Raw genomic sequence first — 16,380 nt, 5'->3', positions numbered from 1 at the left:
GAATGACAAGAGTTCTTATTTCTCTTTCTTGTTAGGATAGTTAACCTTTCCCTTTAAAAATGGAAATTAATCTTTGATGAAGTCCCCTATTTAATTTCAGCCAAACCCTTGAACACTACTTCTGGTTTCACAGTAGAAAGCAGGCACAGGACATGTCTGAGAAGTATCCAGTGAGAAAACAAAACAAAACAAAAACAAACCGAAACCAAAAACACCTCACAGAACTAGCCACAAGTCACAAGCACTAAAGGGGAAATAAGATGGAAATGAGAATAGGATAAGCTTTCTCTTTTAGGTGAAAGGTTATGGAGTGGGGGAAGGGACCGGGTTGGAGGGAAGAGGAGGAGGAGGAGAAGGAGAAGGAGGAGGAGGAGGACAGGGATGTCTAACAGCTTTTGAGCCTGCTCACTGGGTAGAAATCTGGGACAGCTGCCCATAGCTGACTTGATTTGAGCCAAGTTAGTCTGACACAGCCTGTCTTTTTTTCCTGGGCAGTCGATTGAATCTGATCGCAAACAGCCAGAGAGCTGGATCCTGAACCATAGGAAGGCATAACCCAGTCTGGATTTTTCATTTCTGGACTCATGGCGTTTGCTGTCTCCATCCTCCGACTGGCCATCTCCACTGCCGTGTTTCCCATCTTTCTCCTCCACTTCCTGGGCCTGTGGGACTGGATTTGCAAAAAACTCTTTCCTCACTTCATGGTGCAGTTCTCCAAAAGCTACAACAAAGAGATGGCTGCCAAGAAGCAGGAGCTCTTTGGCAACCTGCATGAGTTTGCAGGTTCCTCGGGGAAGTTGGCCTTGATGGAGGTTGGCTGTGGCACTGGAGCCAACTTTAAATTCTACCCTCCAGGTTGCAGGATCACTTGTATTGATCCCAATCCCAACTTTGAGCAGTTCCTGATTGAAAGCATTGCTGAAAGCCGACACCTCCAGTTTGAACGCTTCGTAGTGGCTTCAGGGGAAGACATGCATCAGATAGCAGACAATTCCATGGATGTGGTGGTCTGCACCCTGGTCCTGTGCTCTGTCCAAAATCAAGAGAAAGTCATCCAGGAGGTACACAGAGTGCTTAGGCCGGTGAGTTGTTAAGACGATACAAGATGGGCCCTTGTCAATAGAACCTGCTCATAAGCAGCCTAGTACATTTCTATAGATTCAGAATAAGAATTAGTACATTGGGTTCTAGTAAGGCCCCTTTCTTCCACCACTCGCAGTTAAGAAAAGCATTAGGGGTGACTCCTAACTCCTCATGTTCTTTAGATGGCACCAGCTCCTTGTAGGAAAACATAAAGCCTTCTCAATTTTTTTCCAGAACTAGAAGAGATTGTTAGGCTTTACCTAAAATTATATTGAAAGCTGGTGGCAAAGACTCCCATGCCCACCTTCTACTTCCTTGATAATATGAGAGAAGTGTTTGGCTTGAATTATCTGAATAACTGTGCCTGGGTGGTCTTGCTCTGAGAACTGAAACCCTTTTTATTTCCTAATGAAATCACCACATTATAATACAGATATAGTAGCTCTGAAATGCCATAAAATGATTCTAGTACAACTATTTTTATCAAAAATCTCCTATTGGTGGGGTGGCTAGGTAGCACAGTAGATAGAGCACCTGGCCCTGGAGTCAGGAATACCTGAGTTCAAATCTAGTCTCAGATAAAATAATTACCTAGCTGTGTGGCCTTGGGCAAGCCAATTAACCCTATTTGCCTTACAAAAACCTAAAAAAAAAATCCCCTGTTGGGGTAGCTAAGTGGCACAGTGGATAAAGCACAAGCCCTGGAGTCAGGAGGATCTGAATTCAAATTCAGCCTCAGACAGCTGTGTGACCTTGGGCAAGTCACTTAATTCCATTGCTTTGCAAAAAAAAAATCTCCTAATTGATGGAAATCTGCATATAAAATGTGCCCTGAAAAGTCTCCTTAAGATTTCAGTTTTATCTTCTGCCTTAAGAAAATGTTTGGAAATGATTAGAATATTTCCATTATCACTATTATCTAATATTTTATGATGTCCCCAGAACTTCACTTCAATATTAGCACCAAAAAAGAAAGAAAATTTTCAATTTACTGAAATAGAGTATTCAGACGGCATCTTCCCAAGCTAAGAAAAAATTAGGATACATAATTCAGATTAGGAAAGTGAGACATCAAAATTATTTTTGCCTCAACTATCTAGAAATAGAGTTACAATCTCTTATAAATCATTATAAATGGAAGATATTTTAGGAGAATATTAATACATAATTTCACAGTAGAAGATATTTCAGGAGAATCTTAGTACATAGTTTCACAGTAGAAGATATTTCTGAAGAATAATAGTACATAGTTTCACAGGGCATGTCTGAGAAGGGTCTAGCGAGGAAAAAGCAAAACAAAACAAAACAAAAAAACTATTATCTATAGCTATAACTAAGCTTAGTTGAGAATATGCTGACTGCACTAATAGTCTTCCTGAAAGATGGAAACAATAGAGCTTAACAATGACTTAGTAAGAATTAATGATTAAAACCTGGTGATTGTTTAAGATGGGCTCCTCCCTTTTTACAACTTTCTCTGTTCTCATCCCCTACCAAGCTGCCTCGAGGCACTTGTCCTAGGTGTGATTTATAGTATTTACATCTTGGATAAAAATTCTGAGTTCCCTGAAAATTTACATTGAGTAAATTCTTATTGCCTGTGTCTACTTTACAGCAAGGATTCTAGGGAGCATCTGAGTCTAAGACTCCAGCTGATGCTTAACTGCAGACCCAGAAGCAGGTCTTGTTTCTTTATCATAGAATAGAATAGTAGGGAGTCAGTGATCAGTCTATGAATTTTTAATTTTGAAATTTTGAAAAGCAATATTTAATTATATTTGATTTCCTTTACAATTCTGTGCATCTAAAAACATTACTCTGAGACCATAGGATGCATCAAAAAGACAAAGGATCACAATAACAAAAAATGTTAACCTAAGGACTACTTTATCAAGCCAGATATCCACTCTTATTCTGTGTAACCCCCATCTTAGGAGGGGACCCAGAAATTTCACCTTTCTCCCAAAAGTGCAATCTACATGTCCTATAAGATGAAGCAGGGAGAGTCATATTCATCTTCCTCAAATATAAAAAATCCACAATGTATTTATACCCAATCTTCTTCAGATTTTTACGAGTCCCCTTAGAAGGACCCAAACAACACATGGTTGTTTGCAGCCTTCCTGCTCAGTGGATTTCCATTCCTGCTGCCAGCTTCAGGGTAAATCCTTGGGGAAGGCAGCAGGGACAGAGAGGATGTTGAAAGAATTGACTAAAAGCTTCTCATGGGTATAATTTATCCAAGTCACCTATTCACCTCATCCATAAATAATTAGTCAAAATTTACGGATGATAGAAAGCTGGACAAGATGAGTTAACTATATGACTTTCCCTGGTCTAAAATATCTAAAATATCTCATTTCTTAGGGAGGTGCTTTTTATTTCTTGGAACATGTGGCAGCTGAACCGTCCACCTGGAATTTCTTCTGGCAACAAGTTCTCCGGCCATCATGGTTTCTAATGTTTGATGGTTGTGACTTGACCAAAGAGAGCTGGAAACCCCTCGAGAAGGCCAACTTTTCCAAACTAAAGCTCCAACACCTGCAGGCACCCCTTTCCTGGAAGATAGTTCGGCCTCATATTCTTGGATATGCCATGAAATAATTGGGTGGGAGGAGTAGTGTGTCTTGGAGGAGTCTCCTCTTTTCCTTTTAAAACTTAATTATAAAAATGTTGTGGTTAAGGGGAAGAATGGGGGTTATTTTCTCTCTCACTCTGAAAGGAGAGGATGGCAGAATAGGGAAAGATGCTCTGTTATATTATATACTCCTGTTCTTAATCTTCTGGAAAAACATGAAAAAATGTTGCCCAGCTCTCAGTTAACTAAGAAGATGGAAATTTTGGGAATATTGGGGAGTACCCATATAATCTTAAAATCACATTCTATTTAGCATCTTTGACTTTTTCAACAATATAACATCTTTCTCAATTTGTTAACAAAAGCCTAGGTTGGATTGAACTTGACAGCGCACCCTCTCATTCCCTTGTTGCTAATAATGTCCAAATTATGTCCAAATTTTGGCATTAGAAAGTGGGGGAAAAAGCTAACTTGATAATCTACCAAATATGGAGGTCATTAGTAATTGAGTCAATGACACACAACACATTCCCAAAAAGGGATTAATGGAATTCAGTTGTAGGAGAAAGACTCTTTGAGAGCAGGATCCTAGGGGCCTTGATTTATTCTGCTCATGTCTTTTCCATCGCTCAAATTCCATCAGCTATTATTTGTACACATATCTAACACTGACTTCAGCATATTCTTAGTAGACAGAAACTATATTGTTTCATGCGAGATAAAGTGTCTTATATTTAAACAGTTATTCCAAATAGTAATACCCTAAGTACCAAATCACAAATGCTTAAGTAAATAATAGCACATAGCATCATAGAATAAAAAGAGCCCTGGATTTGGAACTGTTGGACCTGGGTTTGAATCCTGAATCTTTCTCTCTCTCTCTGCATGACCTTGGGCAAATCATTTGACCTCTCTCTCTAGAACTTATTTTCCTTATCTGTAAAGTGAGTAGGTTGGACTTAGATAAACTCTAAGGCTCTTCTATCTTTAAATCCTAGAGATTATAAAATGTGTAATGGATATAGTTTTATTTGATCTCACAACAAATCCTCGGAGATATGTTATTACTCTTGTTTACAAGTAAGGTTCAGAGAAATCAGTTCAGTATTTTGCCCAAGTCATTTTTAAAGCTTATCCAGCATACATCACACATATAGATATTTTGAATAAACATATAACTTGGATGTAAACTTTATATAAATATAATTATATATATGTATGTGTATATTTATGTGTACCTATATACATGTGTATATGCATTATATGACAAATATAAAATTTATATACAAGTTATATAAGTTTATCCAGCTGATAAAGAACAGAACCAATATGTGATCTCCAGACTCCATCCAACTCAAGTGTTCTTCCTATTTTCCTTAGAAGGGCAAACAGTTTTTAATTTGAGCCAGAGCCCACTGCATTTATTAGGATTATTCATATCCAAGTCATTAAGACTCAAGTTACTAAGGAAACAAGAGAACCTAACTATGGCTCATAACTGTTCATGAGTCTGATTAGATTATTCTTTAATGTATTTTAGTTCACTAGTTTTAGTATTTTTCTACCATCCAGGAGCTTTGCACAGAATAGGGTTGGGCCCCCTGGGAATCAAGAAAGTTGTAAAAACTATAGTTTAGGTAAGCTCAATTGATAGTTAAGACAAGGAAGATTCAGCTTCACCATGAGTCCTGTGCAGGAATTTCTTTGTTCCCAGTGGCTGGAGCAATAGCAAGTTAAGGGAAGTTGGCTGGGTTGCCTGAGTGCTTTGGAAGTAGGTGTATGCTGCTTAATATTAAGGAGAGTCTATTTTCTTACATGATTATATTGTTTGATATTTATCTCAAGAGGGCTTTGTAAAGGGAACTATTTTTTAAAAAATCAAGTCAATAAAGAAATTTCTGTTTTTTGAAAATCAAATTAAATGAAATATTATATCTTTATTCTTGGATATTTTGGTTGTCATTTTTCTTATAATGGCTAGGAAATCTCATTTTGGAAGAGTATGCTATTTTTAATGTGAGCTTACAGTCCAAGTCAGGACTAGATCTTAAAAGAATCTTAAGAGTCCAGTGCTCTAACTTTAAAATTTGTAATTATCAACCTGTCAATGCAGACACAGAAACTTTATGAAAAGAATTACAAAACACTTCTCACACAAATAAAATCAGATTTAAATAACTGGGCAAATATTAACTGCTCATGGATAGGCCAAGCATAAATGAAATATAATAAAAATGACAATTCTACCTAAATTAAACTATTTATTTAGTGCCCTACCAATCAAAATTCCAAAAAATTACTTGAATGAGTTAGAAAAAATTGTAAGTAAATTCATATGGAGAAATAAAAAGTCAAAAAATTCCAGGGATTTAATGAAAAAAAGTACAAAAGAAGGTGGCTTAGTCCTACCAGATCTAAAATTATATTATAAAGCATCAGTCATCAAAACTGTTTAGTACTGGCTAAGAAATATAGTGGTAGGTCAGTGGAATAGACTAGGTGCAAAAGAAATAGCAAGAAATGATTATAGTAATTTGCTGTTTGATAAACCCAACAAGTTCAGCTTTTGGGATAAAAACTCTCCCTTCGATAAAAACTGTTGGGAAAATTGGAAGCTAGTATGGCAGAAACTTGGATTAGACCAACACCTCACACCCTATACCAAGATAAGTTCAAAATGGATACAGGAATTAGACATAAACAATATTTTAAGCAAACTAGGAGTTCAAGGAATAGTTTACCTGTCAGATCTATGAAAAGGGAAGCAGTTTATGACCAAGGAAGAGATGGAGAACATCATTAAAAAAAACTAGATAATTTCGATTACATTAAATTAAAAAGTTTTTGTACAGACAAAATCACTGTAACTAAGATCAAAAGAGATGCAGTGAATTGGGAAACAATTTTTACAACTAGTATTTTTTTTTTAGGTTTTTTGCTAGGCAATGGGGTTAAGTAGCTTGCCCAAGGCCACACAGCTAGTTAATTATTAAGTGTCTGAGATTGGATTTGAACCCAGGTACTCCTGACTCCAGGGCCGGTGCTTTATCCACTGCGCCACCTAGCCACCCCACAACTAGTATTTCTGATAAAAGACTCATTTCTAAAATATATAGAGAGCTGAGTCAAATTTATAAAAAAAAAAAAACAAACAAGACATTCCCCAACTGACAAATGGTCAAAGGATTTGCAGAGGCAATATACAGATGAGGAAATCAAAGCGATCTATAGTCATATAAAAATTGTTCTAAATCATTACTTATTAGAGAAATGCAAATTAAAGCATCTCTGAGGTACCACCTCACACCTCTCAGACTGGACAATATGACCAGAAAGGACATTGATCAATGTTGGAAGGGATGTGGGAAATCTGGGACATTAATGCATTGTTGGTAGAGCTGTGAACTCATCCCACCTTTCTGTAAAGCAATTTGGAATTATACCCAAAGGGCAATAAAAATGTGCATACCTTTTGATCCAGCAATACCACTACTTGGTCTGTACCCCGAAGAGAACAAGAAAATGGTAAAAACATCACTTGTACAAAAATATTCATAGCAGCTCTGTTTGTGGTGGCAAAGAATTAGAAATTTAGTGAATATCCATCAGTTGGGGAATGGCTAAACAAATTGTGGTATATATACATTATGGAACACTATTCTGTTAGAAACTAGGAAGGATGGGAATTCAGAGAAGCCTGGAGGAATTTGCATGAACTGATGCTGAGCAAGATGAGCAGAACCAGAAGAACACTATACACCACAACAGCACCATGGAATTGATGATCAGTCTTAATGGACTTTCTGATTCCATCAGAGCAACAATGAGGCACAATTTGGAGATAACTGGGATGGAGAATACCATCTGTATCTAGAGAAAGAATTGTGGAATTTGATTGTATCAATTAGATTGTGACCTGGTCAATAATTGGCATGAAGGGGGAGGAGCAAGACTTTCAAACTGCATATAAGAGCCAGCCTTGCTGTGATTTGGCATCCCTCTTTCCTTGAGAGAAAGGTGGTCTTTTTGTTAAGATGTGCTATTAAAAGCCATTTTAATCACTCTGAACTAAGTATTTATGAGCCGTTGATTTTATCTAGGAAAAGAGAAGGCAGGGAAGCAGGTAAAGAATTTAGAAATTAAAATTAAAAAATTAATCTTAAAAATTTTTGTTGATGTGTTGTTGGGAAAAAATAAAAATTAAATGAAAAAAATATTTACCCAGAATTAAAAATCCAAATTTGAAACTTGATCTAATTCTAAATTAATCCCTTGAGTCCCAACACTGAGTTGCTTCTACTACAAATTTAATATTCATCAACAAAATCAATTAAACGTGCAAAACAAGAAATAAAATCCTACATAAACCTTTAGCAGTTCAGAACTAAATTGACAAATAAAAAAAAGTTGCTCTCTGTCTCCTTCCAACTTCAGATGAAATTCTGCTATCTTTGAGGTGTTTGTGTGTGTGTGTGTGTGTGTGTTGTATCCATTAGGACAGGTAGAGTGGATGGAGGGTTAACCTTATAATGAAAAGACTTAGGCTTAAATTCTCTCTCTGATACCTACTTAAGTCACAACTTCTCCTTTGTCTCAGGTAACTAAGACTGTGAATTATAGATGTGCATTGGTGAAAAAAGTTTCTGCAGAGGGAGCCTGCCACATTGATAAAATCACAGACCAGGTCACTAGATCATACATATATAGTTATTGTGGTTAAAGTATATAAACTGCTAATTCTGCTGAACTTACCTTGTCTCACTTTATGAAGTTCTTTCCATATTTCTTATATTCTTAATCTTTATCATTTTTATAGTACCATAATATTTAATTACATTAATATGTGGTGATTTATTCAAACATTCTCCACTTGTACACATAGGCTGTTTCTACATTTTTCCACTATTACATATAAAACAGTTATGTATACTTTTGTACAGATATGCCTTTTTTAATATTTGGGTCAAAAGGAATAGTCAGTTTTGTGACTCATCAGATAATTGCATTGTTCACCAAAGAGTTTTCATCAGGCTCCAGCCCCAACAACAAAGTAACAGAATGCCTGTTTCTTCAGTCCATCCAACATTGAATTTTATCTTTTTTAATCTCCTAATTTTGTATTTCTAGTAATGTTTTAAAGTTGCCTTAACATTTCTCTTTAGATTGGGAGAATCTAAACAATTCAAATAAAGTATTTCATGGATCAAGGTCTTCATTTTATAGTGAAGTGAGGATACTGAGAGCCAAAGATTTGAGATAACTTTTGTCCCAGATTCTATGGTAAATTAGAATCACAGACATCATGTTTTACCACCCATAAATCTCCCTAATTCCCTTTGAGTCCCATATAGCAATGGTTTCTACTCTTTGTCATTTAATCCTGATTGAATCCAGGTGAGTAGCTCTGTCTTTGCTTTGGAAAAGCAGCTATAGATGGATCACGGACCTAGAGGTATGGGGTTGGTGGGCTAGCCTGACAGTGACAAGGAAGTTTGGAATTTCCAAAAGGAGAAAGTGAGATTTTGAATTTTTTTAACCTATGAAAAACTTTTAATCACTTTTTTTGGAGAAAAATTAAATCATTTTTTATTATCAGGAAATAGATAAAGGGTGAAGTCCAAAACGATAGAGCAATTATAAGACCTCAGTTTTCACAAAGCAAGGAGGAAAGGGTAAAGTCTTTCTAATCTCTACCCTTCTATTGATCATGAACCTTTGCTACAGCTGTTGCATCCTGATACAGAGCTAAAACACTCATTTTGATCTTCCTCCTGCATTTCCAATGCACATTCTTAAAGTTCTCACAAGATTATACATACTCCCTTATTCCAGACTCCCTCCCCCAAAGTGTGGAATTCTAAACATTTGACTCACCACTCTGGTAAGTTTGTTCTGGTAAGTGAGAACTCTGACTCATAAGTCTTTGGAGGACAAATACAATTAAAATTCAGAGTTCTAAGTACTTCTATTACGAAGGGGGCAGAGCCAAGATGGGATTGAGTCTTAGGTGCTTAATCCCCAAGAAGGGATTGAGTCTTAGGTGCTCAATGATAAAACTTGAAACTAAGGACTCTAACTAAACTTTTGAGAGACAGAACCCACAAAGGGACCCAGTGAGGCAGTTCTCCTACTCAAGGTAGTTCCTAGTGAGGTAGGACCCAGTGAGGCAGTTCTCCTACTCAAGGTAACCTGGAAAAGAGCAGAAAGGCTCTGCTCCCTGGGGTTGGAGGGGCAGCCCACCAGAGGGGTGGCCCAGCAGAGCGAAAGAACTTCAGCCTCCCAGAGGCAGCCCCAGGGAGCTTGGGAGCCGTGGCTCACAGCAGGGGGGAGTCTCCTGAGCTACACACCTGGGGAGCACCGGCACAAAGTGGGGGAACAGCGGGGGACCTCTGCCAGAGCGAGCACGTGGAGCCCAGCCCTCAGGGCACACAGCAAGCAGCTCGGTCTTTCTGCAGCCCAGATCCAGGAACAGAAGCAGGGGGAGCTGGTAAGCAGGAGCCTCCAGGGCATGAGCCCATTGAGCTGAGGGAGGGAAGTGAAGAGTGAGAGACTGCAGAGCTCTGTCCTCTGCCCCTGGAACAGGACTCTGGGGCTCTGACCACATTCAGATCCTGATCACAGTCTAGCCCCCCCCATAGAACAGCAGGGCCCCCCCCCCACACCTCAGCCCCATAGCAGAGGGGGGGTGCTTATGGTCATTCACAGACCAGGAGGGAGGACAGAGCCTCACACACTGAGACCCTTGTGGGAGTGTCCCAAAAGCTCAGGAAGCACCACCAAAACAGGCCCAGGCTGGGAAAATGAGCAAGCAGAGAAATAAGAGGAAGACCATTGAGAAATATTTTGCATATGAGCCCAAGAAGGATCAAAATACTCAGTCTGAAGATGAGGAAGCACAAGCTCCTGCACCTAAAGACTCCAAGAAAAACAGAAATTGGGCTCAGGCTATGACAGAGCTCAAAAAAGACTTTGAAAATCAAATGAGGGAGCTGGAAGAAAAACTGGGAAAAGAAAGGAGAGAGAGATGCAGGAAAAACATGAAAATGAAGTCAGCAGCTTAGTCAAGGAAATCCAAAAAAATGCTGAAGAAAATAGCATGCTAAAAACCAGCTTAGGTCAAATGGATAAAACAGTTCAAAAAGTTATGGAGGAGAAGAATGCCTTAAAAAGAAAAATTGGCCAGATGGAAAAAGAGATAAGAAAACTCTCTGAGGAGAACAAATCCTTCAGGCAAAGAACAGAATTCAGGGAGATTAATGAATTTACCAGAAATCAGGAATCAATACTTCAAAACCAACAAAATGAAAAATTAGAAGAAAATATAAAATATCTCATTGAGAAAACAACTGATATGGAAAACAGACTTAGGAAAGATAATTTAAAAATTATTGGAATACTTGAAAGTCATGATCAAGAAAAGAGCCTTGACATCATTTTCAAAGAATTACTACAGGAAAATTGCCCTGATATTCTAGAAGCAGAGGGCAAAATAGAAATGGAGAGAATCCACTGACCCCCCCCCCCCCGAGAAAGACATCCCAAAAAACCAACCCCTAGGAATATTATAGCCAAGTCCCAGAACTCCCAAGTCAAAGAGAAAATATTACAAGCAGCCAGAAGGACACAGTTCAAATATCGTGGAGCTGCAGTCAGGATCACACAGGACTTAGCAGCAACTACATCGGAAGCTCGTAGGGCTTGGAATATAATATACCAAAAGGCAAAAGAGCTTAGAATGCAACCAAGAATGAACTACCCAGCAAGGCTGAATGTCCTCTTCCAGGGAAAAAGATGGACTTTCAATGAACCAGGGGAATTTCAAATGTTCCTTTTGGAATGGCCAGAGCTGAACAGAAGGTTTGATCTTCAGATACAGGACTCAGATGAAGCATGGAGAGTGGAGGAGAGGGGGAAAATATGAGGGACTTAATGATGATGAACTGCATGTATTCCTGCATAGAAAAATGACACTGATAATACTCATATGAACCTTCTCAGTTAATAGAGCAGGTAGAGGGAGCTTTTATAGTTGAAGCACAGGAGAAAGCTGAATTAGAAGATAAAATATGATGCAAAAATGGAGTCAATAGAAAAAAGGGAAATGTAATGGGAGAAAGAAAAAGGAAAGGGGGAATAGGCCAAGATATTTCATATAATAAGATTTTTTTTTATTACAATGACTTATTGCAATGATATGGAAGGGGGGAGGCAAGGGGGAATGAGGGAACCTTTGCTCTCATCAGAGGTGACTAGGAGAGGAAACAGCTTATATATTCAATGGGGTATAGGCATCTGTAGTAAGAAGGAGGGGGGAGCAGGGGGAAGGGGTGGGGATGTGAATAAAGGAGGAGAGGATGGACCATGGGGGGGGAGAGTGGTCAGATATAACACATTTTCTTTTTTACTTCTTGCAAGGGGCTGGGATTGGAAGGCCTGTCCAGGACCATAGGGCCAGGTGGATTCTGGGCCTAAGGGGTGGTATGGGGGCATCTGGGCTTCTTGGCCCCAGGACCAGGGATCTGTCTGCTGTGCCACTCAGGTACCCTACAGCAGAGTCAGAGTGAAAGGAGAGAGAAAATATAGTACATGGTAGTGGAGAAGTATGAAAGGAGGGAGTTGCGATCAGCAATGGCAACGTTGGAAAAATATGGAAGTAACTTTTGCGATGGACTTACCATAAAGAATGCGATCCACCCATGACAGAGTTGTTGGTGTTGGAACAAAGACTGATTATTATTATTTGGGGGAGGGTGCAGGGCAAATGGGGCAGGGTGGCCTGCCTGGGGCCACATAGCAGGCTGATCTTTGGGTGTCTGAGGCCGGATTTGGACCCGGGTGCTCCTGCCTCAAGGGTCAATGCTCTGTCTGCCACCTAGCTACCCCTACTATTATATTTTATTTTGGGTCTTTTTTTTTTTCTCTTTTTTGGTTTTTGCAGGGTAGTGGGGATTGGGTGGCTTGCATGTCACACAGCTGGGTGATTGTTGGGCCTTTGGGGCTGGATATGGGCTCAGGTGCTCATGGCTCCAGGGCTGGTGCTTTGTCCATTGCGCCACCTGGCCATACCTACAATTATTACTATTATTTTTTTAATTTTAATTTTTTCTCTCCCCTTTACTTTATTGCCCAAGCAAGTTTATATTCATGGGGGGAGGGGTATTTTGTTTACTCTTAAACAAGAATATTTTATTAATGTAAAAAAACCATTTGTACAAAATGAGAATTAAAAAAAATAAAATAAAGATAAAAAGAAAAGTAAATTAAGTACTTCTACTACTATGACATATACTATAATAACATGTAACAACAATGTGCAGTAAGTAGTAAAGAAAAATATTATTCCCATTTTTTTTTTAGGTTTTTGCAAGGCAATGGGGGTTAAGTGGCTTGCCCAAGGCCAACCCAGTTAGGTAATCATTAAATGCCTGAGGCCCCATTTGAACTCAGGTACCCCTGACTCCAGGTCTGGTGCTCTGACCACTGCGCCACCTAGCCACCACATATTATTCCCATTTTTAAGCTGTGGAAATGATGTCCTTATCCATGACCACATAACTCAATTACATAGTGTTCAACTTCAGGTCCTTTTTCTTCTTTCCAATGAATTTTGTTATTTTTTTCTAACTCCACAATTTTTTTGATAATTTGACTGATATGGTCTTGAATAAGTCAATTAATTTAGGTAGAATTGTCATTTTTATTACATTAGCTTGACCTACCTGTGAACAAATGATATTTTTCCGGGTGTTCAGATCTGACTTTGTGTGAAAAATGTTTTATAATGGTGTTCATATAGTTCCTGACTTTGTCTTGACAGGAAGATTCCCTATCTACAGTTTTTTTTAATTGTCTCTAATTATTTTATTTTATTTTTTTTTGTCTTTTGTTATCTTAAATGGGATTTCTCTTTCTATCTCTTCCAGATGGACTTTGTTGGTAATATATAAAAATGCTGATAATTTATGTGAATGTATTTTATATCTTAGAATTTTGCTGAAGTTGTTACTTATTTCAATTAGTTTTTCAGTTGATTCTCTAGAATTTTCTGATTTACCATCATATTGTCTGCAAAGAGTGCACTGGTTACTTCGGGGATATTGGAACTTCAGTTCTAGACTATTGCAATAAAGTGAATATTACAATAAAGCAAATCATATGAAATTGTTGATTTTTTAAATATGGTTAAAAGTTATACTCACAGGGTGTCTAGGTGGCACAGTGGACAGAGCACCAGCCCTGAAGTCAGGAGTACCTGAGTTCAAATCTGACCTCTGAAACTTAATAATTACCTAGCTGTGGGGGCGGCTAGGTGGTGCAATGAATAGAGCACCGGCCCTGGAGTCAAGAGTACCTGAGTTCAAATGGGACCTCAGACACTTAATAGTTACCTAGCTGTGTGGCCTTGGGCAAGCCACTTAACCCCACTGCCTTGCAAAAAAAAAAATCCAAAAAAAAATAATAATTACCTAGCTGTGTGGCCTTGGGCAAGACAATTAACCCTATTTGCCTTGCAAAAACCTTAAAAAAAAAAAAGTTATACTCACACTATGCTGAAGTCTATTAAATGTGCAATAGTTGTCTTTTAAAAAAAAGTACGGGGCAGCTAGGTGGAGCAATGGATAGAGCACCAGCCTTGGAGTCAGGAGAACCTGAGTTCAAATCCAGACTCAGTCCCTTAATAGTTATCTAGCTGTGTGACCTTGGGCAAATCACTTAACCCTATTGCCTTGCCAAGACCAAAAATAAAAAAAAATATATTTTTTAGCTTAATTAAAAATATTTTATTGCTAAAAAAATGCTAATTATTATCTGAACCTTCAGTGAGTTATAGACTTTTTGCTATGTCTTGCCTTGATGTAGATGACTGCTGACTGATCAGGGTGGTGATTGTTGAAGACTGGGGTGACTGTGGCAATTTCTTAAAATAATACATGTATGAATTTTGTTACATTGATTGATTCTTCTTTTCACAGTAGATTTCTCTATAGTCTGTGATGCTGTTTGCTAGAATTTTATACACAGTTGAACTCTTACAAAATTGGAATCAGTCCTCTCAAATCCTGTTGCCACTTTGTCAAGTAAGTTTATGTAATATTATGTAATATTCTTCAATATTGCTACATTGCAGGGAATAAGGAGGCCTGAGGAGAAGAAGACAGAGGAAGTCAATGCAGTAGTCAGAAAATGCACAACATTTATTGATTAAATTCATAGTCTTCTTTGAGTGTGGTTCATGGTACCCCAAAATCACTGCAATAGTGACATCAAAGATCACTGATCACAGATCATCATAAAAGATAAAATAATAATGAAAAAATTTGAAATATTGTACGAATTACCAAAGACCTAATGTGAAGCATATGCCATTAATAATAATATTTTAGCTTACATTTTTGAAGAACATGACATCAGGGAGATGATGCCATGACAAGTGCATGAATTGGATTTGAGTGAGGGGTTCTATGCTAAGTCTTACTTTCTCCTCCAGAGTCATGAGTCCAGTAACCAGATATGAATCAGGATGTCTGGAGATGGTCCTGGATGTGAGGCAATCAGGGTTAAGTAACTTGCCCAAGATGAACTCCCATCCTCCTAATTCCACTGCCAGTGCTCTATCCACTGTGCCATCTAGCTAGCCCTCACACATGACGCTGAACTAGGATTGTCAAAAACCTTAAATTTGTAAAAAAAACCCACAAAACCCTTAAATATCTGCAAAGAAAAATAAAGTGAACCAAATAAAATGAAGAATGCCTGTAGTTTTGTTTGTTAATTGCTTATTCTAATTCTTTCAATTTCTTTTTTCTTCTTTTATTTCCATAGCTAGTATTTCTAGTACAATAGTGAATAATAGCACACAGTGATAATGGGCATCCTTGCCTCACCCCTGATCTGACTGGAAAGGCTTCTAACTTATCTCCATTACAGATAATGCTTGCTGGTTTTAGATAGATACCACTTATCATTTTAAGGAAATTTCCATTATTCCTATGTTTTCTAGTATTTTTTATTAGAAATGGGTGTTGGATTTTTTTTAACATTTTAACATTTTATTGTTTTCCAATTAGATACAATAGTAATATGTACCCATCATTTTTTGCAAGGCTCTGAATTCTACAATTTTTCCCCCTCCTCCCTTCCCTCCCCCTCACAGAGAAAGCCGTCTGACAGTCTCTACCTTGTTTCCATGCCATACATTGATGTAAATTGAATGATATAAGAGTAAACATAAGAATAAACATAAACCCCCTCCCCCCCAAGAAGATGCAAAACCTCAAGAACAGAGGGGGTGGGGATTGTACTTCAGTCTGTGTTCAGATTTCAATGGCTCTGTCTCTGGGGTGAGCTGCTTTCTTTATCATAAGTCCACCAGAGAAGTTGCTTCAATATTTTTCCCACAGTTGCTATTACTATCTGTACCTCCACTCTATTTCTCCCCACTCTCATTTATTCTATTCGCTCCTTTCATCCTGGCCCTGTCCAAAAGTGTGTTGAATCTGAGTACCCTCTCCTTCAATCTTCCCTCTCTTCTATAACCTATTCCCCCCTTCCCTCCCCCCATCCCCCCTCATCCTCTCCCTTAACTCCCATCCTTCTCCAGGGTAAGATAGATTTCCTCACCCTATTAAGGGTGTATGGCTCCTCCCTGAGCCATTTCTTACCTTCCCCCTTTCCACTCTATTGAAAAAGCTTTTTCTTGACTCTTATGTGAAATCTCT

At 38.3% G+C, this 16,380-nt stretch overlaps 1 protein-coding gene across 1 annotated transcript; it reads left to right on the top strand.

Annotated features, from left to right (window-relative positions):
- The first annotated feature begins 348 nt into the window (after positions 1-348).
- TMT1A (thiol methyltransferase 1A) lies at positions 349-9,867 on the top strand. The gene is made up of 2 exons (XM_074225920.1): positions 349-1,082; positions 3,451-9,867. Exons 1-2 carry the CDS (start codon positions 585-587, stop codon positions 3,685-3,687), a joined length of 735 nt encoding a protein of 244 aa, XP_074082021.1. The 5' UTR covers positions 349-584; the 3' UTR covers positions 3,688-9,867.
- The last annotated feature ends 6,513 nt before the right edge of the window (positions 9,868-16,380 follow it).

The sequence above is a fragment of the Macrotis lagotis genome, chromosome 2 (assembly GCF_037893015.1).
Source record: "Macrotis lagotis isolate mMagLag1 chromosome 2, bilby.v1.9.chrom.fasta, whole genome shotgun sequence".
In the NCBI taxonomy this organism is placed as follows: Eukaryota; Metazoa; Chordata; class Mammalia; order Peramelemorphia; family Peramelidae; genus Macrotis; species Macrotis lagotis.
Note: the sequence above shows the minus strand (reverse complement) of the source record. Positions and strands in the feature narration are given on the sequence as shown.